General features: G+C 41.2%; 1 protein-coding gene across 1 annotated transcript in view; it reads left to right on the top strand.

The window, feature by feature from the left end:
• Positions 1 to 4795: 4795 nt before the first annotated feature.
• The window catches only part of itga11a (integrin, alpha 11a), a 49649-nt gene continuing 28434 nt past the window's right edge, over positions 4796 to 26010 (top strand). The window contains exons 1-10 of the mRNA XM_079281581.1: positions 4796 to 4963; positions 12524 to 12638; positions 20456 to 20568; positions 21051 to 21142; positions 21413 to 21527; positions 21616 to 21743; positions 22016 to 22164; positions 22255 to 22399; positions 22852 to 23017; positions 23752 to 23822. Coding sequence (XP_079137707.1) covers positions 4891 to 4963; positions 12524 to 12638; positions 20456 to 20568; positions 21051 to 21142; positions 21413 to 21527; positions 21616 to 21743; positions 22016 to 22164; positions 22255 to 22399; positions 22852 to 23017; positions 23752 to 23822 — 1167 coding nt within the window. The 5' untranslated portion in view covers positions 4796 to 4890. The remainder of the gene's footprint in view (positions 4964 to 12523; positions 12639 to 20455; positions 20569 to 21050; positions 21143 to 21412; positions 21528 to 21615; positions 21744 to 22015; positions 22165 to 22254; positions 22400 to 22851; positions 23018 to 23751; positions 23823 to 26010) is intronic.

Genomic DNA, 26010 nt, shown 5'->3' with positions numbered 1-26010 from the left:
ATACTCACAGCATACAGTAACAGCCAGAAGGTTTTCAAGATACACTGAAACCCCAAAAAGCTATTTAAACAGCGCCGTCTGCATTCGGTAACGTAACAGGATTTCTGCATGGCAGCCTGAAAAACCACCGAATTCCTCTTGGCTTGCATTCTGTCACTCAAGTTCTCCTCATCCAAATCCGCTCGCATTGCTTTGATTTGCATTACTCCAACATTGGTAGACCATCCCCTCTCATTCCTGAAAGATGATTTAATACGTTTGGTAAAAACAAAAGACCCGGATTTAAATCTTTAACCATAATAGTCAAGGATACAACTTGACACTGAATGCTTTTACATGTTTAAGACGGTTTCTTCAGCTGTTTTGCATCAATGGAAATGAACACGGTAGATTTACTCAAATACATAATTAAATCAGAAATTTACTGTACAACACTTGTCTTGCAACTGTAGCTACTGGTTAACATACAACCTTGTAAAAAGGATTTGTTGTTACAGATTTGACACGTAACTGTGTATCGGTGGTTTAAAGTTGCTCCACTTGAGCAATTTACAACATTAAACTACTGCTCACTCATTAATGGGTTAATAATTTACAGTCACCCTCTTAAAGGTCTCATCTGGCATTATGATTATCCTTAATTTCAATACTGAAATTAAATGAAAGCCCCCGGCTCAGCCGTCGTCATGTTGACAGCTGTTGAGGGTTAATAATTATGCTTGGAGTTTTGGGTATAGCACCTTTTTGAAAGCAGGACTTTTACTTTCAATGGAACATTGTTGGTACTTCTGCTTGAGGCACAGATCTGACTGACTCTTCCATCTCTGAGCGTTTGTCCAGTGTGCCTACTTTCATATTAACATTGGTGGAAATACATCAGAATACTGAAATGTTAACCTGTGTTTAATCTGTCAAACCATTTCCATTTTGGACAATAGATGGAGTCTTGTTTGGTTCATGTATTCTGCAGCACATAATGCTTGACAGAGAGCTTCCTGCAGATGACCTCCCAACACTTTCTCCAGGTTAATGCCTTCAGCAGGGCTACTTGCTGGAACTGTGCAGTAATCTGTTCCTGATGTCCTCACAGCCGATGATACGGGGCCAAAAACGAGCTGCTGAAACAGCAGCATGTTTTTAAAAAAGCTCCTCGGAGGACTTTGAGTGTGTGCGCCATTGCTTTAAAACCATTCATTGTTTCATCCTGCCCCTGCCTTACTTGGCTGTGATTTGTGGAAAGTAACATCTCCACGGGCAATAAGGTTCAGCATGTACAGTTGAATGTTTAAAGAACGACTTCCAACAAATATATTAGGCAGTCAGAGAACTGACAGGATATGGGACTATGGGCATAAAGACTGCATGTGTATCTTCCAGTGTCAGTAGATGATGGAGGCTTCACACCCATTTCTGAGATTCTGAATCTGTCCTCCCAGTTGGTTCATCTTCTTGAGTCAAAGGGTGAGCACTCCCTTGCATTTTGTTTTGGTGCTTCAGATCCCATGTACTTTTGGGGAAGTCCATCCTCGGGGACAGAGTCAGATCTGAGAGCAGAGCAGTAAAGTCAGATACATGGTTTTCTCAGTTCCCAACAAAACTGAAAAGCCTTTGTGTACGCTTGGCTTTGAAATCAAAGGCCTACTGTATAGGAATAGGATTTCAAAACCCAATTTTTCACACTTGTTTAGATCACCTCTGGTCCCCCTAACTCTAAATATCTCCATGGTAATTTAGGTAAGCAGCAAACCATTGGGGAGAATTGCCCGACACCCTTTTCTGGTGCTGAAACACTGACAAATATAGCCCAAGTCCTTAAGTGCACTGGCACCCTGCCTTCATTCAGAGCGCCAGATCCTAATTGTAGGTTCCTCTCCGATCTGTCATTTGTCTTACAAGCTGCCAGTGGGGGATTCTTGAGCTATGAGTTCGTATCCACATTATTGGAGGAAGCAATCCTTGTTATGAAACTTGTCATGGCCATGAAACACTGTATAATGACTTCCAAACCCCTGTAACTTCTTAATTTCCCCCTCCAATTTGGGAACGTTTCATTCCAATGTGATGGGCAGGAATGCTGCCTTTTAAAATGTTTTTTGTTGCATTCTCTTGTTCGTCTGCCTGAGAAAATCCCTTTGTGTGTGATGTTGTAAATCCTGTTACCTTGATATAATATAATGTAAATATATTATATATAGATGTACATATGTCAATATAATGTCAGCAGGAAGCACAACATAAGTGTCATGTTGATGCTTTTATAGTTTAAGTCAGATGGAAAGCTCTAACGTGAAATGCAGACATTTGTAATGTTGCCAACCGTGGAGTATCACTTACTTTCACACAGCGAATGCAGTAACTCATTTCAAGAAGCCTGCCCATTGATATTTACATCTGCAGCACTACGTGGACATTTGCAGGCACCAGCAGTAGGTAAAAGGCTTCATTTCCTGACTTGAAAATGAAAGGGGGCCAGCAGTCTACTGAGTATAAGTGATGAAGGAAGGAAAACAACAATGAGCTTTTAAGCATCCTTAATGAAAGCAGGTCTTGATTATTTTTATGTTTCTGGAGACTTGGTTATCCTTAGTCGTATAAGCGCAAACACTGGCTTGATTAGTGTGATCTGTGGTTGCTCTGTGTTGAGAAGAAAAAACAGAGGGCTGTCATTGCAAACCAAGAGGAAGTGTCTGTTGGAGCCAAAGATGTATATTTATCAGTCTGAAAGATTTCCAGCTGCTGATTGGTATCAGATCTGGCTGTGTGACATGGATTTATCTCCATGATGAGTTTCACAGGCACTTCACAGTCTCGCATGGGCTGTTTGACCGCTAGTCTGCTCAGGATACTGTATGTGCGGTACTTGTGGAAAGATGTACAGGACACCTATTTCTGAATATACAGTATTTATTTCTACTTTCTACTAATTTCCCTGTTCATAACACCTGTAAGCGGAGTTTATTTTTAATTAACTCACCCGTTTCCATTTTATACCCGTTTTGAGTTACAGGTGGGTGTCGTATACCCGGTCGCTAGCTGCTATCTGTCTTCTCTGCTGCGTCACCCGGGTTCGCTTCAACTCCACCGAAAATCCACCTCTTTGCCCATTTTTGGATTAGCCGCGAGTTAGGCTGTGCCGTCACTGCCAAGATGGCGACGTCTAAAACCACCCACTATAAGCTTCACAACGGCTCTTCAGAAACGTATGGGTGACGTCACGGAGACTACGTTCATATATTTTTATGGTTAAAATAGAATCAACACCGCATTTTCCATATGTTCACAGCTCTTAAAACTGGGTTAACTGATTTTAGCCTTCTGGGGGCAGCGGAACAAGCTGTGAACACAACATTTAAAATATCACCTTTCAAATTGATATGACAGTTGCATATTTTCACATCTAGCAGTTGCTTTGTGCGTGGCTGTATACGTGGTATATTATGCAGGTGTTGATGTATTTTATTCAAACAAAGTGAAAAAGTAATTTTCCAAACCAAAGTGAAAATGAGGCCAGTGTTAAGAAAGATGTACATTTATGTGACATACAGTGGTTAAGTAGTGAATTGGAGATCTACCAGAAGACCACAAAGGGAGCTAATGTACACAAACTATGTCTTTTCACATAAGTGGGATCATTATACATTCTGTCATTGGGACTGGATGGTTCAGCTGCAGGGGTATGAGGTAACATGCAAACCCCACATTTGTGTTCCACTCTTAATACACTGGTTACTTTGTGGTTGTGCCATGATGATAGCGCGTGTGGTGCAAAGCTGGAGTCTGACAGACAGAAGACGTTTTAGGTGCGTAATGAAAGTTATTGACCGACTGTTGAAATATCTTTGGAAAGTTTTGTTTGGTCCATTGTTTGAATTCATGAATACATGAATACATGGAATACGTGGAATACAACATGGCGGCCAACCATACAGACAGTCGCACACAGTGACAAACTAAATATTGTGGACTTTCTTCACAAACTTCTAATTCCTTTTAAGACCTGAACAGCTCAAAACACCATTCCTTTAAAATACCTGTCATCATAAGTATCCAGTGGGGAAAGATTTTGTTCCGAAGTAAATGTAGAAATACTGTGGTTTTATATTATTCCTGAATTCAAAATGCGACTTAAGTAAAACAACAGAAGAATTATCAGCAACATGTATTTAAAAGTTTTAAAAGTGCTCATTGTGCTGCATGGCTCCTTTCATGTGTTATATTATTATAGAACATTGTATTATTCAGTTTTTATCATCAGTGAATATATATATATATATATATATATATATATATATATATATATATATATATATATATATATATATATATATAATTTATAGATATGTATGTGAGAGCATTTTAGTTGTGTAGTTTTTCAATGTGGAGCCACTTTTCCATATATGTTCTTTAATGTAAAAGGTAACTAACTCTGTCTCAGATACATCTAGTGGAGTATAATTCCCTTTGAAATGTCGTGGAGTTTTAGTAGAAAGTAGCATTAAATGGAAATACTCAAGTCAAAATTGTAGTTTCGTACTTGAGTAAATTGACGTAGATACTTTCCACGACAGAAGAGTCCACTACAAAAAGACGCTGCCTAAAAATGAGCCGTTTGAGAGTTTTGACCCAGTCAAACGATGTTGAATGAGTGTGTGTGAGAGTCCTCCTGCCTGCAGTGTCAGAGTGGACCTCCTTCTTCTTCTCCTCCTTCTACAGTCCCCTCCTACTTTCCCAAGATATAGGCAACACTTTAACTTAGACTTGGAGTCAATCACAGTGGGATCTTTAACTGTGCCCGCCACTGGGTCTCTTTGCCTCGGCCCACCACATACACACTCACAGCAATCATCACTCACAGACACACACACACACACACACACACTCACCACATACATGCATGCTTGCACCGGCAAACACATGGAGTACTACTGCTTCCTCCTGCTCTGGATCTGCAGCCAGAAGATAGGTGAGTGAAATGTGTTTGTGTGTGTGTGTGTGTGCGTGTGTTATTGTTTTCAGTGTGTGTGTGCACGCTTGTGTTGTGCTGGTGTCTGAATCAGACCTTCTGTCTCTCTACATAGCTTTGCAGTATAATAATGGCTCTCTAATTGTCAGTTATACTTTGACCCGTTCCAACAGCAACTGGAAACTTTGAGACTGTTGCTTTCAAAGGGTTTTTATGTGCACATATATTCTGCACTTGAAGGAGCAGTAATATCTGAATATCTTTAGCGAATGAATGGCTGCCTGTGTGGATGACATCATAACCTGACATCTTGACCCAGTGTCATATAAGAGACAGGAAGGGCAGAGCTCAGTGGCTTTACCGAAGGACATTCTGTCCCCCGCAGGTCCACAGAGGTGCCGTGTGTCTCATTGGAAGCAGGCTTGTTCTCTCAAATGAAAGTTGATGCTGTCTTTACAGCTACTGAAGAATTGTTGGTGCTCAGCCAGAACTGTGGCCAATTACCAGTGAAATCACGATATCAGTAACACATCTAGACAGGAGGGAATTAAATAATGATAATATTAGTTGTATTAAAAGTATTTTTCAGAGCTTATCAAGCCAACTGCGCCACTTAAGCTGGCTCTCGCTAAATTGTCTATGCCTCAACGAAGGTAAAACAGAGATCACGGTAATAAATCCCTCTCGCCTTTCAGCTGCTATGCCGGTCAGTCCCTCATTGTGTCTTGGCCCCATGGCAACCCACTGCACATTACATCTAAAAAATCTGGGTGTGATTTTGGACCAGTGGCGGCTGGTCAATAGAGGGCCATGGGGCATGGCCCCACCATGAGCCACACAAAAAAAAAAAAAAAAATTATAATAATCATAAATTATACAAATTGTAAAAAATTTGTGTTTTTGAACTATGGAATGTACCCAGTAATGTGTGTAAAATATGATATCTGCGCAAAATATATGCTTTTCCTGCTCGTCCTCTCTGCCTGTGTGCTCTCTGCCTGTGTGCTCTCTGCCTGTGTGCTCTCTGCCTGTGTGCTCTCTGCCTGTGTGCTCTCTGCCTGTGTGCTCTCTGCCTGTGTGCTCTCTGCCTGTGTGCTCTCTGTCTGTGTGCTCTCTGTCTGTGTGCTCTCTGTCTGTGTGCTCTCTGCCTGTGTGCTCTCTGTCTGTGTGCTCTCAGCCTGTGTGCTCTCTGCTCGTCCTCTCTGCCTGTGTGCTCTCTGCTCGTGCTCTCTGTCTGTGTGCACGACACTCTGAGTACGCGCAGCTTGGGGCGCCTGATCGTTTTTTGCCCAAAAGAGGCGGGTCTATGAAGCAGTTTAGCCAATTGCTGATTCAAGATATAAATGAGTGACATACAATTTAGCCAATCAGCGCCCTCAAATAGATTCAGCTGTGGGCCAGAACGATCAGGCCCCCCTCGCTGCGCGTTCTCGTCAGGAGAAGTCTCTACAGGCGAGCACTCCTCCTCCAAGACCCGTTTGAGAGGAGAACTTTGGCGGAGATTCTGCAGCCAAAGAGCTGATATCAGATCAGCCTGACCTCACAATCAGACAGCAGACTACATGCAAAGCTTCACTAGCTGTACACCAGACAGGTTTGGCTAGCAGGATGACGTCATGCTAATAATTTATTTAGCTTTTTAAAACAACGGGGACGGATCCAGCACGGACAGTTACGGGAGTGAGGGATGAGGAGGTAAGGAAACATGAGAACACCAGGGTAGGGAGTGAAGGATGAGGAGGTAAGGAAACATGAGAACACCAGGGTAGGGAGTGAGGGATGAGGAGGCAAGGAAACATGAGAACACCAGGACACACATGGAGAACTCTGTCAAGCTACATATTATGCAAAGTGAACATCTTTTCTTCTACATAGTTGTCCTCAGTCTCATCTGCTTAACTTGGTCATGGAGGCATCAACATGTAATAGAGATGTTAAATTAACAGTGAAAACTCATCATAGCTTAATTTAACATCAGTATTCATAATTACACTTCATGTTTACTTCTCCTGATCTTTACCTCCTATAACAAGGTCCATAGGGGCATCTCAATAAATGAACATGTTATATTATATTATATAAGTGTTATTTACTGATTGTTTTCATGTTGGAATACATGTTAAATATTTAACTGCCAAGTAATAATGCGTGTTTGATACTTACATTGTTTTTGCATTAAATCATACTGGGATGTTTGCTGAAATTGATAAGATGGCCCTACCTAGAACATGTTCCACCAGCCGCCACTGTTTTGGACTCATCTTTTATATTGGACCTCCAAGTTGCGTCCGTGGTCAAAGTCAGCTTCTTTCAGCTAAGACTCTGAGCTAAGGTCAAAGCCTTTCTATCCTCAAAAGACCTGGAGAAAGTTATTGATGCTTGTATCACCTCCAGGCTGGACTACTGTAATTCTTTGTACGCTGGAATCGGCAAAAAAACTTCGATCACGCCTTCAGTTGGTGCAGAACTCTGCAGCGAGACTTTTAACTGGTACACGCAGGCGTGAACACATTTCATCGATCTTAAAATCCCTTCATTGGCTACCAGTAGAGTACAGAATTCATTTTAAAATGTTGTTATTTGTTTTTAAGTGTTTAAATGGCACCGCCCCAGTCTATCTGTCTGACCTGCTATACCTGCATGTACCCCGGCTCGCTCACTAAGATCTCTCGGCCAACAGCTTTTAGTTGTAATTAATCCAGTCTTTGATTGTAGGACTGCTTAACTGCTGTATGTGCAGCACGTTGGGCAACCTTTGTTGTATTTTAAAATGTGCTATACAAATACATTTTGATTGATTAATATACTGTAAAACCATGAGCGACTGATGCAGCGCTACAGAACTCTTTATGGTTGAACTCGGCATACTGTGGACTGTAACCACATTGTTTAAACACACTGTGTGTTGGCCAACATTTCCATAGAGTACTGTGCATGTTGTCTCCGTACGGTTTCCTCAACAATGAAGCGTTATTCACTCCTTCTCTGTTATGCTGCATCATCCTGAGGTTAATACTGGAATTTGTCAAAGAAGAACAGACGAATTAATCATTGACGAAGACATTTGGAAAATAACTAAACAAAACTAAGCTGAGGAGGAGAGGAAATCTCGATTGTAAATATTTGGTTTGATTTTGGAAACAAGTCTTGGACTGATGCCCCAGTGACGGAGACACTGACCTTGTAGCTGGAGTCTGCGGAGGAAGACTGGATGCTCGCTGTGGTGGGAGATGTTTTGGCAGGCACATAAGAAGGAGGCTGCATTTTTTTCTTTCATGCTGTGTCGATATGGCTTTTGGATCTTTCAGTGTCCAGATATTCAAAAGTGAGCCCTGTCTGTTGGCATCTAGTGAGACGACATATTTCAGTAGCATGTAGACATATAATGGCCCTGGGATATCTGAATACCAGTTCATATTAAAATGCCTCATCAAAATGAATTATTTTTAAAAATTGTTCAATTACTGTCATGTTGCAAAAATATGTGCTCATTAATCAGTAGTAGTAGTTTTACAACATCTATAGTCCGTTGAAGTTTTAGTGTTACAGTTGGTTAATGTCACACATGCCAAAATAAATGAATGCTTTACTTCCTCATCATGTTATTTCTGTAACAACAAACGTAACACTTACTCATTCTACGCACATGTCTTGACAGTGTCACGCAGTTGCGTGTGACAGCTGGTGGTGCACGTCTTATATTGCGGTGCCCGAGAGACTTGGTTTGAATCTCTGGAGGGCTTTTTGTTGGCTCAGAGGGTCAACAGCTTGTTCACCAGTGCCCAGTTGGCTGTTGCGTATTGGGAACATCTGGTTCTATACCCTGTGCATCCCAGGGTATTTGCATTGGCGTGGGGTGAATGTGATACAAGGAGCCAAAACATTTGAACGTGTGTTGTCAAGTGTGAAATATCTTTCCAGAGAAAACCATTGTAATGGAAACCCAGAATGGATCGATGGAGAAACAGTACACTCTGTTGCTTTTGAGGTGGATTTTATGTGGAGTGCTCATATTTGTTGAAACACCAATCAGATGTCTATACTCATCACCATGATGTACCGTATGTTTTCATAAATCCTAAACTATATTACACTCAACTTATAAAAGACCTGCATCATGCTTGTCTGATACGAGGATGCCTCCAAGCCAGCAGCTTGCACACCGCAGCCGTCCCGGCTGCTCTATGTCAGTGGGTCTGTGGTGGAGCTCCTGCAGCTTGGTGTTGGGCCAAAGGCAGCAGCGGACTAAGGTGGCTCGCACCGGCAGCCACCGGCCTGAGGTTTGTTTATCTTGGCATGAAAGCCGGTACAAATGAAACCCAGCAAGACTCTGACCTTGCGTTGGAAGCTGCTGATATTGCTGTGATTATTAAATTCGCTCCGCCACATTGATAGCTTGAAATGGAAAGCGGCTCACCTCCGTTCTCATGCTTTCACCACGACACTTTCCGACAGCATTCGCTCATGATGCAGCCCACTGCCTGTCATCTGTAAAATGATTCATGCTGCACCACACTGTCAAGCGTTACCTGCTGATTTGTATTTATTTTCATGCACCTGTCTGTTCCAAACAACCTATTTCCAGTCACCCCTTTTTTGTTTCTAGACAAATAGAAACTTCAGGAGGATGTTTGGGGTCTGGATCAAACACCAGCTGAACATGTCAGCCATTCATGCAACAGGAAATGAGCGATATGGAGAATGTGTCAATATTTACACGAGCAGTCTGCGCGGCAGTGATGGCCATTCATTTTAATGGAGGTTTTCATGAAACAGAACAAATGGTCTATGGTTGTGCCAATCAAGGTGTGATACACTCCTGATCCCTGACCTGAGAAATGAAGGACTCATTGACTGGTTTTGACGCGGTTTCACGTGATACTTACTGAAGAACAGTGGGAGTTTGCCATTTGTTTGGACAACCTTAATAACACTCCAAAATATTCAGTATCTAAGGAATGCAGAAAGTTCACATTTCTGTTGGAGGAACACAGCTGCTCAATATGTAACATCTCCTTTGCTTTTTAATCCTGATTAAAAGTAGTGTCATGTTTTTGACATAGAAATGTTGTTTGGAACTATTTTGATTCCATTTGACCTCCTGATGCATGAAACTGAAATGATTTAACCCCTATTGAATGTCCTAATTCAACCCGAGTTCTTACTAAATACAATGAAGCGTCCTTTCACCATGTGTAGTGTCAAATTGGATTTCCTATTTGGTAACAACTGTCTTTTAGCCGGGGGTGGAGCACAATAGGCTTCCTTTCTAAGTGCCGGTGAGGCTCATCTTCATTACAAAATGCTATTATAGTGAAAATAATCCCACAGTTCACTCCGAAAATGTGTTAGATAACAACCAAGACGGGTGTGGTCCGAGCAAGTGTGCCGTAAGTAGGCGAATAGGAAGTGGGGAAGGGGCTAATGACACTGAATTGACAAATCAACAAAAAAAACACACACAACTTCATCGATCAAAATGTTGGTCTGTTTTCTTTAGAGAGTTTTTCTCCATATCTAGCTGACAGTTATTGTTTTTCATGGACAGCAAAGAAAAGCAAGCGGCTCTTGTGAGGTGTGTTTAATTAAAAGCTGTAGTCTTCCCAACGGCAGACCGGTACACATTGTTGCATCTGGGGAGTTTTGGGACACACGGCCCTTGACATCAACTCGTGATGTAATGTGGGTAATGTGGGTTTCTCGATTTATCTTGGCAATGAAGATGAGTATCACTGGGATACAAGTGAAAACAGATGCTATACTCACCATTAGTGGGCTATTGGCTAGCCTAACAACAATCTTCAACAGTAATCGCATTAAGAGACTCAAACTGTTTTCTCTGCATAAGTGAGTAATAGCCTGATTCTCTTTATTCATATATATTGTATGTAGCACGCTAACCTGCACAATCACATACTTGTGGCTCATTGGGTACGTAGAGTCGGCTTAATAACTGGCAGTGAAAAACCATAAAAGTGTTTCACTCTTGATTGACATCATTGCAAGAGAACCCCGGGTACAACCGTCTTGAATTTGACCTCAGCTGTCCTTTGTTGAGGGTTAATTTGAATTTTACAAGTTTTCCGACTTTGTCGAGCATTCCTTCACCTTGTTGTTTACATTGAACTGAGCTTCCTCATGCAGGGGGGAAAAAAAGGCTCACTTTACTTGACCCCACTCCCCAGAGCCTCCCACATGGGGAGTGACCTGAGAGTGGGCTCGTTTAGCGTGAGGGCGAGGGATTGAATAAGCCCAACAGTGTGTGGACAAGAGTCACAGAGATGTAAGAAGTGGGGGAGTTTGTGGTGGTTTAAAGAAGAGGCCTTTGTGCTTTCAGCTCAGCTGTGCTACTTAAACTGTGAGGGAGCACTTTATTTTCAAGCAACTGGTGAGACAGAGATCAGGAGGAGATTAAGTAGGAGACGGATGAACTGAGAGAGATGGATGAGAGGAGGTCAGAGTGGTGGACGATTACGTTTTTTCCCCTTCTCCTCCGCCAAACGGAAAATCGCATCACCTCCAAGTCCTCACACAGAGTCCTCCGCTTTCGATGGAAATTTAACAACCCAATAATGCCATCACAATTCATGAGCCATAATGGGTAACTTGGTGACATGCAAAATCTGGAAAAGAAAATACCTTCTGCAATTGGTATTTTAATTGAAAACAGACAGTTCGCTGCTCTTTTCTACCACCTGGTACGCTGTCAAAAGATGTGAGAGACATTTAAGTACTCGATGGGAAAAAACAGATTCGCTTTGATGAGGTCCCACAGCAGCTTTACCTTTTTACCTTCTTATGTCAGGTTATACTTCACCATCTATTAACCGCAATATCAAAACAAAACTCCTTGCTGAGCTTCCTTACCAATATTATTATTGCCCCTGTTGTTACAGTGAATAAAGACCTACCCGGCTGTACAGGAACAGTGTTCTTCCTTCATTTCATTGTCTTCAGTCTTGATCGCCAGGTGATGTGGTGGTTCATTTTTACACTGTGATCCATCAGCTCCTTCACCTCTGAAATGCAAATCACAAATGTTCCATCTGTCTTGCAACGGATTCAAGCCTATGATACGTTTTATGTCAGATTGGTGCCTGTCAAAAAGTTATTATGGCAGGAAAACATTGGTCGTGTAGCTGGTCACGTTGATACTACGCTGCTGAACTGAAATCCCTTTAGGTCTGCAGATTTCTAATGGAAGAATGCCAAATGTGACTCAGCTGCTCTGCAACACGTATACGATTAATATTTGTTTTCTTTATGAGGGAAGTCTGTGTTTAGACTGGAGACATGAGGCAGTTAAGGATTATTTTAATGATGAGAAAGGATGCTCTTGCAGCTGTTTGTTGCACTTTGGCCAGATGTTGAGGTCTAATTAGTGTTCAGATGTTGAGGTCTAATCAGTGTTAATGTAAACGTTTCTTTCAGTACAGACGGCCATGACGCTGAGATACCACGAGGCACTGAAAACTAGATTACACCAATGCGATAGAACTATAAGTAACATCGGCTCATTAATGGCATCTCCTGATGAAAATGGTCTTTTTCTGTTTCAAGGCTTCCATGACTGCTTCAATATCGACACAAAGAACCCCAGGATCATCAAAGGCCCGAAACAAGCCCAGTTTGGATACACTGTTCAGCAACACGTTGCTGCTGGAGGAGAAAAGTGGTAAGAGGCTGATATGATTTACACATTTCTGCAACGCAAACGTTGATACCCCATTGAGTGTTTTCGAACCTGTAAAAGTACCACTGTACAGCAATTAGACAAAATGATTTCAGCAAGCTGCTGAATTGACAATATTATGGCTTCAGACGCCACAGTGATTCAATCATGTAATCTTTTATGACATACATTTTTATTACTATGATGCCTCTTTGTATCTTCTATAAAACAGCCAGAATGTTGTGATCTATGGCTAAGATTAAGAGGTCAAGTACTTTACGATTGTTGAAACACAAAAGACAAGCCGTCAGTGCTAACAGACTGTCTGACTTGGCAGTGAGACACTTTTTCCCCAGAAAGATAGTGATCTACTATGCCTCTCCTGTGATGTGTGCAAAGTTTCCTCCCATTAATTTGTGCTTGCAAAACAAACTATATACTGAGCTGGATACCTCTCATTCATCATGTTACCTCATAGCACAAACTGACTCCTGATGCACACTATTATTAAGCCAACTGGCACCGTGCGGTGGCCAAAATTAGTCTCTGGCTTTCCCAAAATCTCTGGTAGCAAACACTGTGCTAGTACCATGCCAAATTCCAGCGGTGCTTCTGTGTGTGTGTGTGTGTGTGTGTGTGTGTTGTATGTGTAAATCATTACTTCGGTTTGTATATATGTTTTTATATGTCTGTTTTTTTCTCTCTGACGTCAATAGCTTCCAGACTGCCTTTCCCAGAAAAATGATAGCGTTGGCCATTTGTTTAAATGGTTGAAACAACCTTTGTTTACAACTTCCTGACAAGCAAATAATGACTGTCCCCCCCCCTAAGTATCATCATTTCTTAGGGTGGATGCTTAGGTGTACAATGCATGTGATGATGACTATGGTTCGCATCTTGTCTCTTTCCAACAACAGTTTTGAACATGAAAGTAACAATAACCAGAAGTTTCCCGAACCGAACGCACAGTCTCGGACCGAAAAAGCACTCCAGGAGTACATGAAGCCCCCTCATTCACTTGAATAGGAGCAATGCGAAGATGGCCCGACAGCAAATAAACGCAGGGCTCAACTTTCACAGCAATGAAATGTAGCTTCATTCTGAAGATAGCATTGCATTGGCCAATTAAAGACATACAAACTAAATGATTGCTGATAGCTAGTTGAAAACCCTGACCCTTAACCATAAGAGTGATGGTTCAGAAACCACTCACATCAGTTATAGAATAAGTATAACATAAGTACATATTCAGTAGGAACCACACACATGGTTCTTTTCAATTGTTGTACAATAATACAAATGCTGAATATCACTAGCCTTATCCTTACCCTAAGGTTCAGGTGAGGGGCTGCAAACCTGTGTGTTCTTGGTGTAACAAACTTGTAGAGTGAAGTGACAAACTATCAAGAGCTGCCAACTCACAGATGTCAAAGTCTTCATTCTGCACATGTCAGCGGCAGAGTGGATTACACTGTTAAATCCAAGTTCTTTACCATTCGGAGCAGCCGTCAGAGCCAACCATGACTTTCAGAACTGTAAAAGGTCTGATGAGGCTGTGGAATAAAGTTCACCGGAGAGACTCCTTGAACTGAGGTAAATGTCTGAGAACGAGGCGGGAACACTTGCAGTGGGAGAATAGTGCAGACCAGACTGTGAAAACACCGTCTAACCAAATGGAGCTACAGGGATTGGGCGTTTTGGCTTCTTTATTAAGTGTGCATACATCTGGTTTGATGTTATCTTAAGCAATATGATATTTGAAGTGTGGAAGATAACTCATGTGGTGGAAAGTCTTCTAATTGATGCAACAAAAGAAAACTTTTTGGTAAATGTCTCCTGTTTTTATATGATAACAACGTTTAAAAGCGTTGTTGTGGCCGTTCAGTATACTGTCAAACTCTGTGACCCGCCTTGTTGATGAGTCGTCTTTCTTCCCGTCAGACAACTTACTCATCCAGTGGAGTTCAGTTTGAAAAAGACTGTTTAGTCCGTGCAGCAGTGTGCGTAGGTGTGGAGATGTGAGCACACAGCTGCGTGCACAAACTCAAGCTGTCCAGTATATTTGTGTTTGTGTCTGTGGGAGTGTGTGTGCGATGTGTAGTCTGACGGTTCTCAGCTGGACGAAAGGAATGTTGCAGGATCTGCCAGAGATGTGGAAACACGGCGCCATTGGATCACTAAAATGATCCAAAAATAATCTTGTCTTCAATTCTGACAAGACTTCATTTGTTTCATCGACATCTGCACATCTAAACCAAAGATATTGCTGCTCGAGATAGTTTTTTATGTCACCAGTGGGAGGTTGCCCAGATGATATGAGCATCCACTTTTTATCAGAAAACATACCATAATATAAAAATGCTCTTTCACAGGAGAGGTAGTGCTTTCAAAAGGTTACAGAAGTAAATCTAAATCAGCAAAATGCACTTCAGTATCATAGTATTTGTTTTGCAGAATGCCTTTGTTACAGGGAGTTTTACATATATATATATATATATATAATATATATTCAAACATTGGATCTTACTTTTCATTGCTTTATACACTGTTTAAATGTGTGCTTAAACACAGTGCTTTTATTCAGTTGTTCTCCATCACTGGGATCAGCGTCTCTCTGTCTCCACATGTCTCCCATTTTCATGTGAGTCAACTAAGAGGTTTGATAGGCATTTGCATTTGTTTTCCCCAAGATGAATGTGTTGAGTCGATGGTCTGTGCTGATTAGGACAAAATCTGCTATTTTTGGTTTCAAGCTATAAAAATGCATCTTTGAAGTGCCAGGCACTTCATTGGAACATGTGCTCACTAAGTGTCAGAACTTCAGGGGAGCTTTTCTGCTCATTGTTTAGATTTGTACGTCCTGATCTTTGTATTCACTGTATTTAAGAATGTGACTTCACACTGAGATTAGTCAATTATAAACATTTATTTGAGAGATACACTTTTAAGGGATTGCAATGGACAGTATCCCATCCCTGGATATGCTTTTTTAACTTTCTAACCATCACTTTCCCCTCAAGTAGTTTCACCTCAAACTGAGCTTTCGAGATAATTAAAATTTCTGCGATCACTGATGTTTGCTGTTAGCATCTGTGCTAGACTGCAGTGCTGTCAACTTTTCCAGTCTGATTTATCAAAACCCTCAGTTGTGTGTTTGGATAGGAACAGGATCACAGCTGGAAAGTGACTCTGTTACAAAAAACAGCATTTTTAAGACCTGAGAGAGGCATCCAGATCAATTGAAAAGGCTTTCTTTAAGGAACTAATTAAGGAAATAGTGTTTGTTAATTCAAGTGTTCTTGGAAACGCTATTTTAAAGAGCTTTTGTGTTTCAGAGATGTAAAAAAAGCTGTTTGTGGAGTCGATTTTCCCCCCTTATCCAAGCATGTGGTGTTTAAGTGAGCAAGGGAAAAAAAGACAATTTTACAATATTTGGCTTCAGATACACCGAGAAGTTGAGACGTCTTTGTCAGGTCTGTTGACAGTTTCTGTCCATCAGTGCTTTAGAGCTACCGAGTTGAGGAAAGATCACAATGTCAAGAATGTGTCATTTCCTCACGTGTCTACTGAGCATCAAGCGGCTCTAAACACTCTGCCGGAGACGACGCTCTTTGGGGAGGTGAGAAGAGGCCGCTTCACCTCCAATTGGTGAAAAGTTTGGGTGTTTAAACCTGATGGGATACACAAACCTGCATACTTGAGCCGTACACCACAGAAGCGTCCCCCTTTCTGCAGTAGTACCAGATCTGCTCAGTGGAGACCTGACCTTTACTCTTCAGTTCAGTTTCCAGTTGCACACCACAAAGGACTACAGGGAGTCTGTGAAGTCTTTCAGCTCTGGCCTTAAATAGTGTTCCCTTTATTTAGGTCGTTTGCAAAGCAAAGAAAAGTGTTTTTACACCTCCTGAGCTCGGGAGAAAAACAGAGTTCAATCTGTCGAATTTTAGTTGAGACACGACACTCACGGTCATGTCATTTGTTTAAGTTGGACCATAGATACCTGTTACATTGAATACAGCGAAAATAGGACTCTACTCTGTGAGCTTTATGCTGACATAATCAAAATGACAATGTTAACAGACCTTCAGGAGGTAATGTTTACCACATTCAGCATCTTAGCTTAGCGTGTTAGCATGCAAATGTTGGCTAATTAGCATTAAACACGGAGTACAACTGAGCTTAATGGGAATGTCATTCGTTTTGCAGGTATTTGGTCAATAATTAAAGTATTGGACACATTTGAATTGTCCCGTCAATTAAAGTTCAGTGATCATCAAAGTCATTACCGTTCATCCTGAGGGGAAGCATACATGTGTGGCAATCCATGCAGATGTTGAGATATACTGTATATATTTTGTGTTTTTGGGGATTGTAAGCCTTTAATATGGACAGTCTATGATCTACTCTGAATCTCTCGGACGCAGAGGCAGCCTGTAGATGTTGAGATAGGTTACTGGATAAGTGAAAACTTTGACCTGCTTGTGATGCTGTAAGTCAGGTGACCACCAAAGTCAGCCAAATTCAGCCTGTGGGTACCATGAATGTTTGTACAAATGTCATCCAATCCAATCCCCTCCATAGCTTTTGAGATATTTCAGTCAGGAGGAAAGCGATGGACTGACCGACACCAGCGTGGCTAAAAATGTCTCAGAACGAGACATAGAAAGCTCATTGTTTGAGCATGTGCTTCCTCATAAGTCACCCTGTCACTGTCTGGTCAATGCTCTCCAGAGAAGTAGACGCTCTAAATGCATGTCTTTGGAAAGTGATCATTACAATTCTTCAGAATTATGAGGCAACATTAACGAACGAACATATATCCTGTTAATGCAGACAAATGGAATGTGATGAGCAAGCGCGAGTCCTGACATTGGAGTAGCACGCTCATGTTTGGGGCAGGGATGTGGTTTCACAGCGTACACATCTCTTCCTTCCAAATATGAAAAAAACATTACCACATTAATGACAGCCTGTGCTTGGGGATGGCGCTTTCTCAAAACCCCAAAATCCTGTATCCCCCAGTAACCATGGTAGAAAATGACCACGCATTCATTTTGGGTGAAGTTATTTCTTTCAGTGTCATTACCATTCCTGCAGCGATGATGCACCGGGGCTAACGTTGGACCCTAATGAGCTCTGGAACATGATTGTTTGAACAGCTTCTGGTGAAATTCAGGAGGTCCCGAGGCAGGCGTCCAAGTCAAAGCCAACAATGGTCCCTTTTCATCAAGGTAGATGTATCCTGACTTGAACTTGTGCTGCAGTGTCTCCTCTTGCCAACGGACAGCAATAACCGAAGTCACAATCATGATATTCATAGCTATGAAAATATGAGCACTGTTGGAGCCACTGCGGTGAAAATTACTTCCAGAGTCTGTGAGACTTTAAAAAGTTGGCTTCAGGTGCAACAACATTGAAGCTTACTTCCACATGAGCCGCTCTTTGATCTGAGCTGATGGACTCTTTGAACAACGTTTCCTCTTGTCCTCATCGCTGCTGTAAAATGTCACATCAATAATTGTCTGTATATGTGCCCTTAATATACCACGCATCACTTGTACAGCTGCCCTAAAAGAAATAAGCAAATAAAGAGAGCGTGCCAAATGACATCAAAAAGTATAAGCTCAAGACTGAAAGTTCATTCTTGACCCTGAAAACAGTCTCACCACAAGTTCCACTTCTGTTCTGGAGCTTTATTGTATCACACAATCTTCCTCAGCAGGAGTTTGCACAGTCGTCATGGAATCACACGTTCTTTTTTTAAATCAATACAACTTTATTACCGTAATCCCTGCAAGGCCAGAGTTGGTCTGGTGATGAATTATATGCAGCACTTATGTTGTGTTTTGCAGTAAATTGCAGGATTTTAGCTTTTATAAAACAAACAGATGAAACCATTTGACATCTGAGCTGAATCATTTTAAAGTTCTTGTTGAGTGCAAAGACTAAATGCCTTTTCAGGCTGTTGCTCATGAGAGTAACTTGCAGAGAGACAGAAAACATTTTTGAACGAGGCGTTATTGTTTTGGAGAAACTCCTGATTGATTGTCAACTCTTATCGGCTGTTGTTCTTGACCTGATCAGTTGAATGGTGGTTGCCATGATGAATACAGTATTTTGTATTTTAAGGAATGTGTTCTGCAACAAATTCATAAATAATATCAAATGCAAAATGCTACAAAAGTATTATCAACAAAGTGTGTAACTATTGCATTACAATCCCGAGGGCCTTTGATGTCCTCTGAAATCATGAACATCATATTATGTCATACTAACCTTATGTGATTATACAAGGCAAGTTTCTGAGTGCACAGCTTTTTTTTACCAATTTATTTACTTTGGGGATTATGAACCTGACTTAGAAATCTTTAAATTCAAGATCTGTCATTCTTTTTTTGTCAAACTTTGACATAGAAGTCCATGCAGGAGGTTGTCCACAGTCTGCTTTTGCCATAAAGTGGTGTGAAGCGTCTTTCCTTTGGGGGACCACTGAACTGGGAATTGCTCCTTTGCCCCGTTGCTTCCCCTGTGATTTTCACTTGGACTGCCCAGTTGTTTGAATTCCTAGTTGACCAACCGTATTTATTGAAGCTTTTCCAGGAATGTGATTCGTTTTAAAACTTGCCATGGAATGCTTGAATCGGTCAAGTTTAGGAAATGTGAAAAGAAAGTGAAATAGCTGCAAAAATTCTTATGTCCAACAAACAACCATGTAAAAAAAAAAAAAGTTAGCCTAATTTAATCTCTGCCTTTTACAGATTTAAATTTAACACTAAACTAGGAAGTTTATGACTATGATTCCGTGATTATTTAAAGCATTATTAGCACAGTTTACTCCATTGCCACTACTTATGTGTTAGATGTAACAATACAGCTGGAGGTAATCTACTCTGTTTTTATTGCTGTTCTCTGTATTACTGTAATATTGCTGATATTGTTGTATCTATTTATGGTTTAGGGGAACGAGTCTAATATTGTAAACTGTATATGGTTTGTAATGTATGTATGTACAATATAAAAAATTCCCCATGGAGAGATAGAGCATGCAGTGTCATGGTACTGTCTCTGTTAAAAACCTGAGGCATTTAGACAGAGTCTTGTGCCTGTGACAGTGTTGAGACGTTGAAATAGTGAGGCATTTAATCTCAAGGTACTATGTGATAAACTGACACGCATCACAAGACACAGCGTGAAACCCTACGGGACTTTTATGGAGATCGTCAATAATGAATAAAACGTCTCTTTTCATTTTGAACATGGAGAGTTCTTATCTGTGACATTCATGTGAATTCCGGCTCCCCTTAAGGCTTTTATGCCCCCCCATCATTCCTGAAGTAAACACGCCAGATGGCTTTATATTCTCCATCACATCAAGTCATCTAAAACCTTTTAGTGACATTTATAAGACCACACTGACCCCACACAGGGAACCCACTGGTGAAGTCAAGTGCTGGACCGACTCCTCACAAACACTCGGTCATGTGAAGAGAATGTCCAGCGCTTCCAACACGCTGCTTTCTGAGGAAATCTAAATCCTATGATGGTCAATGACGACAATAATTAAACGAAATTGAATAGCTGTTTACTCAGAGTCCCCAATGAAAGCATCATTGAAATGAAATGATGAAAAAGAAATGATTCCGAAACTTCTATATTACATGTGTGTCGGCTTTTTTGATCATCCCATACAATACCTGCAAAACTAATAACATTCCCAATAGCCTCAGCTGTACTTTGTGTTTGACTCAACTCAACTCAAATTTCAAAACAAATTTTTATACATCCAGTGTCGCTTACTGTGGGATTTTGTGTCGTTGCAGGTTGTTAGTGGGCGCTCCGTATGAAATGAATGGCCCCTACCAGACAGGGGATATTTATAAATGTTCGGTGAGCCGACGAACCAATGGCAACGGTTGTTCCAAGCTCAATTTAGGTAGAGTATCACCACGCTCTTTTTTTTACCAGAGAATCACAAGATACACTACACACAGTAACAGTGATGACTGCAAATCATCGGGATAAAAGTATATGCATGTATAAGTGTTTATATGTCTGCACGCTTTTTCTGCATCATGGTGGCATGTATACGACAGAAGTGTGGGTACCATACCAATCATTCCACATTTTACAATGTTTTTCAATTGTTTATGGACATTTCCACATGTGTGTTATACCACATCATCCCGCCGCATGCTTCTTCATACCAGTTGCACATGTGTTGTGCTGGTTAGGAAGGCGCACGTAAACGTTTAGGTCTGAGGATGGAGACGATGCTTTGGCTGCCCAGACAGCAATAACAAACCAAAGTCCCAGATGGGGGACCTTCTGTTTGGTCTCAGAAGGACAGCGCATGTATTTATGTACATATGATCTGTGCATCCAAGATCCTCTCAGTGAGTTTTATTTTCCCTCAAGGAAGGATATCTCTGACCAACGTATCGGAGCGAAAGGACAAGATGAGGCTGGGAATGACGCTCACATCGAACCCTAAAGACAACAGCTTTGTGGTTAGTTTTATACTTATTGGATTTATCTTTTTGAGAAATAACATAAAGTCACGGTCTGTTGCTGCAGAACCTTTTGAGCAAGTAAGGCCGCATTTAATGAAATAGCAAGAGTCAAAATGGAAAAAGTAATCCCACAAGATTTTCTTTTGATTGCACGGTTGTCGTACTGCAGCTCTCCCTATGGAAGGTCTTTGAAAGCATGAGCTAACATTCTGTAATACTCTGAGGTTGATGATGTTGCTTGCGTAAATGCTTTCTTTTATGTTTCAGGCCTGTGGGCCGCTATGGTCCTATGAGTGCGGCAGCTCTTACTACAGCACTGGCATATGCTCCAGAGTCAACGCGAGCTTCAAGTTCTCCAGGACGATTGCGCCTGCCTTTCAGAGTAAGTCCAAAAGTATTTCTCCTGTTTGACAAACGTTCAGGTCTTTGTCACTGCAGATGATTATTTCCCTTATTTATGTGCGTTTCAGGATGTGAGACCTATATGGACATAGTGATCGTTCTGGATGGCTCAAACTCCATCTACCCCTGGTATGAAGTGCAGGCTTTTCTCATCAACATTCTTCAGAAGTTCTATGTTGGACCAGGTCAAATACAGGTGTGTAAGAGAGGAAGGAACACTCAAAGACGATAAGATATATTGGTAATGTTCTTGTTGGATAAATTCAAGTAGTGGACCTAATTTATACAAAAAACTTTTCTTGATCCAAACTAATTCTGTCTCAGGTTTATTGTGCCTGTGATATGTTCATGAAAGTTAGTTTTTTGTAGGCTACTATAACGGAAGAAAATGATATTCAATCATTTAGAAAACTGCAAGAAGACAGAACACTTATTCATTGTGATAGATTATTGTGTCTCTTGGGACAGGTTGGAGTTGTTCAGTACGGTGAGAAGGTGGTCCATGAATTCAAACTCAGCGACTACAAATCTGTTGAGGAAGTGGTGAAAAGAGCACGCAGCATCAACCAACGAGGTGGGGAGGAGACCAACACGGCGCTGGGCATCAACGTAGCACGGTACAGTACCTCCCTTTGCACAACTGAGCTACACAACTTAACTTCATTCTGTGATTTGTTTCACTGAACACATCAAACGTGTTCTCACAGCTCACAAGCTTTCAAACAAGGAGCTCGACGCGGTGCCAAGAAGGTGATGATTGTGATAACTGACGGAGAGTCGCATGACAGTGCTGATCTCCAGCAAGCCATCGAGGACAGTGAGAAGGATGGCATCACCCGTTATGCCATCGCTGTGAGTCTGTTAGACCTGTTATTTACCTGGGCTAGATTACACTTTATGAGTTTTAACTTAGTTTTGCGAAGGTTAATACATTTCAAGTGCTCCATTAAAAACACCATGAACACATGAGCTCATGGAGTTCAGTGAAGGATGGAGCCAAAAACACTCAAGCACCTGGAGAGATTCAAATTCTCTAAAAGCGCAGTTCCATGCTTCTTTGGTTTGAGTTGTTGCTGGTGCAGACAATGGCACACTGGATTCCATCCACTGAAGCAATTTGGTTGAAAACCGACTGGTGACAGCACTGGCAGTGTTAGAGAAAAACGAAATCCTCTGAAACCTGCTCAAAGAACGCTATTGTTGACCTCTTATAGGGCTTTTAAAATGTGACAGATTAATTCAGCTGGTTGACATTCAAGTTCTTCATTCACGTACTGAAAGATTGCTTCATCTTATCTTCACAGGTCCTTGGCTACTACAACCGTCGTGGAATCAACCCCGAGGCTTTCCTCAATGAGATCAAGTACATCGCCAGCGACCCAGATGACAAACACTTCTTCAATGTGACAGACGAGTCGGCGCTGAAGGATATCGTGGACGCACTTGGGGAACGCATCTTCAGTTTGGAAGGTTTTGCAAAGAATTCATTAGAGCTACATTACATTCGTATGTGAGACATTGTTGTCCAAAGCAACTCATAATTCCTCTTAAAAAACTAAGTATGTTCAGTGTTGCAGTGCAAGTTCTTAGGACTAAGCACTATAGAAACCACAAAGATTTATATGCAAATGTAGCAGAACATTATATACTGATTTAAATATTTCATCTTTAACCAAAGGATGTGATGTTTCTCTGTGGAACGATACAAACTTACATAAAAAACCTAAGATAAAGTGAGAGACCCATGATGCATTAGTCTTTGACAGAAACAGGCTGTCCAACAATTCTGATATCAGGTTAAGTTATTTATCAAGCGAAAATGCCAAACATTGGCCGTTGCTTCTGAAATGTAAGGATTGAAAAATGTGGGTTTGGGACTGCTGATTGGATAAAGTAAGCAATTTGAAGAAAAAATCACCTTTATCTTCAAAATTGAGATGGTGATTTTTAAAAAGAAAATTATTTTCTTATAAACAATTAATGCGATTAAGAGAGTAATCAGCCATGAACATAATCACTATTGCTGTGGGAATGCTCAGACAAAGCCTTTTAAAGGTAGTACCTAAAAAATCTCTTATAAGTGAAACGTCCGCGTTGAAACTCCACTGCAATGGCTCTTCTAGGGTTTTGACTGTGGTTTGCAGCTTAAATTTCTGAGCTGCTGCAGCGGTTCAGAACTGTAAAAGACTGACTTGTTTTCACAGGAACCAGTAAGAATGGGACAGCATTTGGCCTCCAGATGTCTCAGGCTGGATTTTCCGCCCACCACGTCGAGGTGAGTCTGACTTCTGCCACCACGTCGCCTCATATCATCTGTTAACATGGAGAACAGCACATATTGTCTCAATTTCTGGCGCTTAATTACTCCTCCACACAACTTGCCATTCATCACTTTCCAGCCCCCTGAGGTGCCTGTTGTGTGGACCCAGAGGTTTAGGTCATCCTGATTTAGGAGCCCCAGACAGAAAAAGACAGGCCTTTTTCCACTTCAACCGTGCGGTGATGGGTAATAACAAACCACTTGTTCCCAAAGGAAACGTACTGGTGAGAAGCTGAGGTTGAGACAGTTCAGCTGCAGGATGGGTTGTTTTTCCGCTGAGGTTTTGATTGTATCGAGTCGCAGGTGTGCTGGCTTTAAAAGGTGACGCAGCTGGAGGAGGACAGAGATAAGACACATCTCCTCCACTGTACTGGCAGTTCATACCAATTCATTGGTTTCCATTGCTGGCTCCGTCCAGACTTTTGTTGATGCAACTACATTGATTTTCCAGTTTCCCTTCACAGTGTGATTATTCAAGGGAGGAAAAAATACATCCCATTCAGGATGAAAAAAAAAAAATATATATAGGGCAGAATTTGCAGCTGGGTGGTAAGAATTACTGGAAATTCAGTCTACAAGGCCAGATTCCAGAGATGCTCGACAAAACCAACCGGAGTGTTGAGAATAGGATAACTTATTGGAAAGAATGCCGGGGCTGTAAAAGAGAAAACCAGTCCTAAGAAGCCCAGATGGTTTTGCTAAATGTGACATGTGCCAACTCTGAAGGCTGCTTATGTCATATTCTGTCCATATAGACGTTTCATGCATCAGCATACGTTCCAGTTTCTCTGTCTGCTGTTTGTGTCGTTAACTGTAACTAAACAAAAATAATCTCAAGGCTCTGTGATATTTGGTAAACAGATTTCTGTCTTTAACACAATATAGAATACACTGTACTTCACATGTTTGTTGAGCTAGTATGAAGTGTATATACCCTCTATACACTTCTGCATATGTATGTACAAGCACAAATCTTGCCCCCTCCAATGCATTGAAGAGCTGACATCCTGACCACAGTACATGCAACTGCAGTTGAAATAAGTCACTGGTTTATTGGGTTGAACTGTTTTCGGGTTTCATTCATTTGCCATGGAGACCAATTCGACCAAAACAGACAACCACATTGGCGTAAAGCTGCTGTCAAGAGAGTGACGTAGTGCGAGCGTGCTAAGCACACGATTCTGCCTTCCAGCATACGCTCAAACACTGGAAAATGTTTTATCGGCATATTGTGTGAGGTAAAAAAAGAAAAGCATAGCTCATTAAGCTGAGCAACCCTATAATTACAGTGTCAGCGATACAATGTAGGGTGAACCGTGGAAGATCGAAAATCCCTCCTTGCATCTGCAGTTAATTGCACACTGATCAAGATGTAGCAGCGATTTGACAATGGACTTTAAAGCAGACTTACTTTCTTTGCACACGTGGTTTGTGAGTGTGTGAAAACTTTCCACTGTAGCTTTTGTGTCTGTTGGTGTTGTGTAGCTGTCATGAGTTCAATTACACCAGTAGTTGTTTTATTTTTATATTTTATATCTTACATTCAGATATAGATGAGCAGACTTCAAGTTTTCATTCATTTTTTGTTTTGTGGCAAAACCTTTATATAGTTCTGCTCCAACTTAAGCAATAAGAAGAAATACGTGGTTGGATCCTTGGGAGTTTCAGTGGAAGAGTTGTCATGGCTGTGGAATATGATTTTCTCTGTTTTTAATATCTTTGGGACCGACAATACAAGACATTTAAAGACGTTACCTTGGACGTGGGATGGACGTATTTCCCAATTTATTTCTGACATTTTATAGACCAAACGATTCATCTTGAAAATATTCGAACGATGAATCAATAATGAAAATATTCATTAGTTGCAGTCCTACAACTGGATGATACATACTACCTTGTTAGCTTGCGTGCTAGTAAGCCATACTAATGTGCTGACCATGACCATGACTGAAATTGTAAAAGTTGTGGGGAACACGTTTGTGTTATTGTGTTATCCTTCATTCCCAACCAAGCACAAGACATTTGCCTGGCGTTTGCTTGGAGTATGGTTGTGATTGCGACGGACAAATTGACACACTTTGTTAAGTTCCATGGATCGTCAACATATACAGTAATTACCGTGTTGCAAACATGTGCAGCA

This window comes from Melanostigma gelatinosum (assembly GCF_949748355.1).
Source record: "Melanostigma gelatinosum genome assembly, chromosome: 2".
Lineage (NCBI taxonomy): Eukaryota > Metazoa > Chordata > Actinopteri > Perciformes > Zoarcidae > Melanostigma > Melanostigma gelatinosum.
Note: the sequence above shows the minus strand (reverse complement) of the source record. Positions and strands in the feature narration are given on the sequence as shown.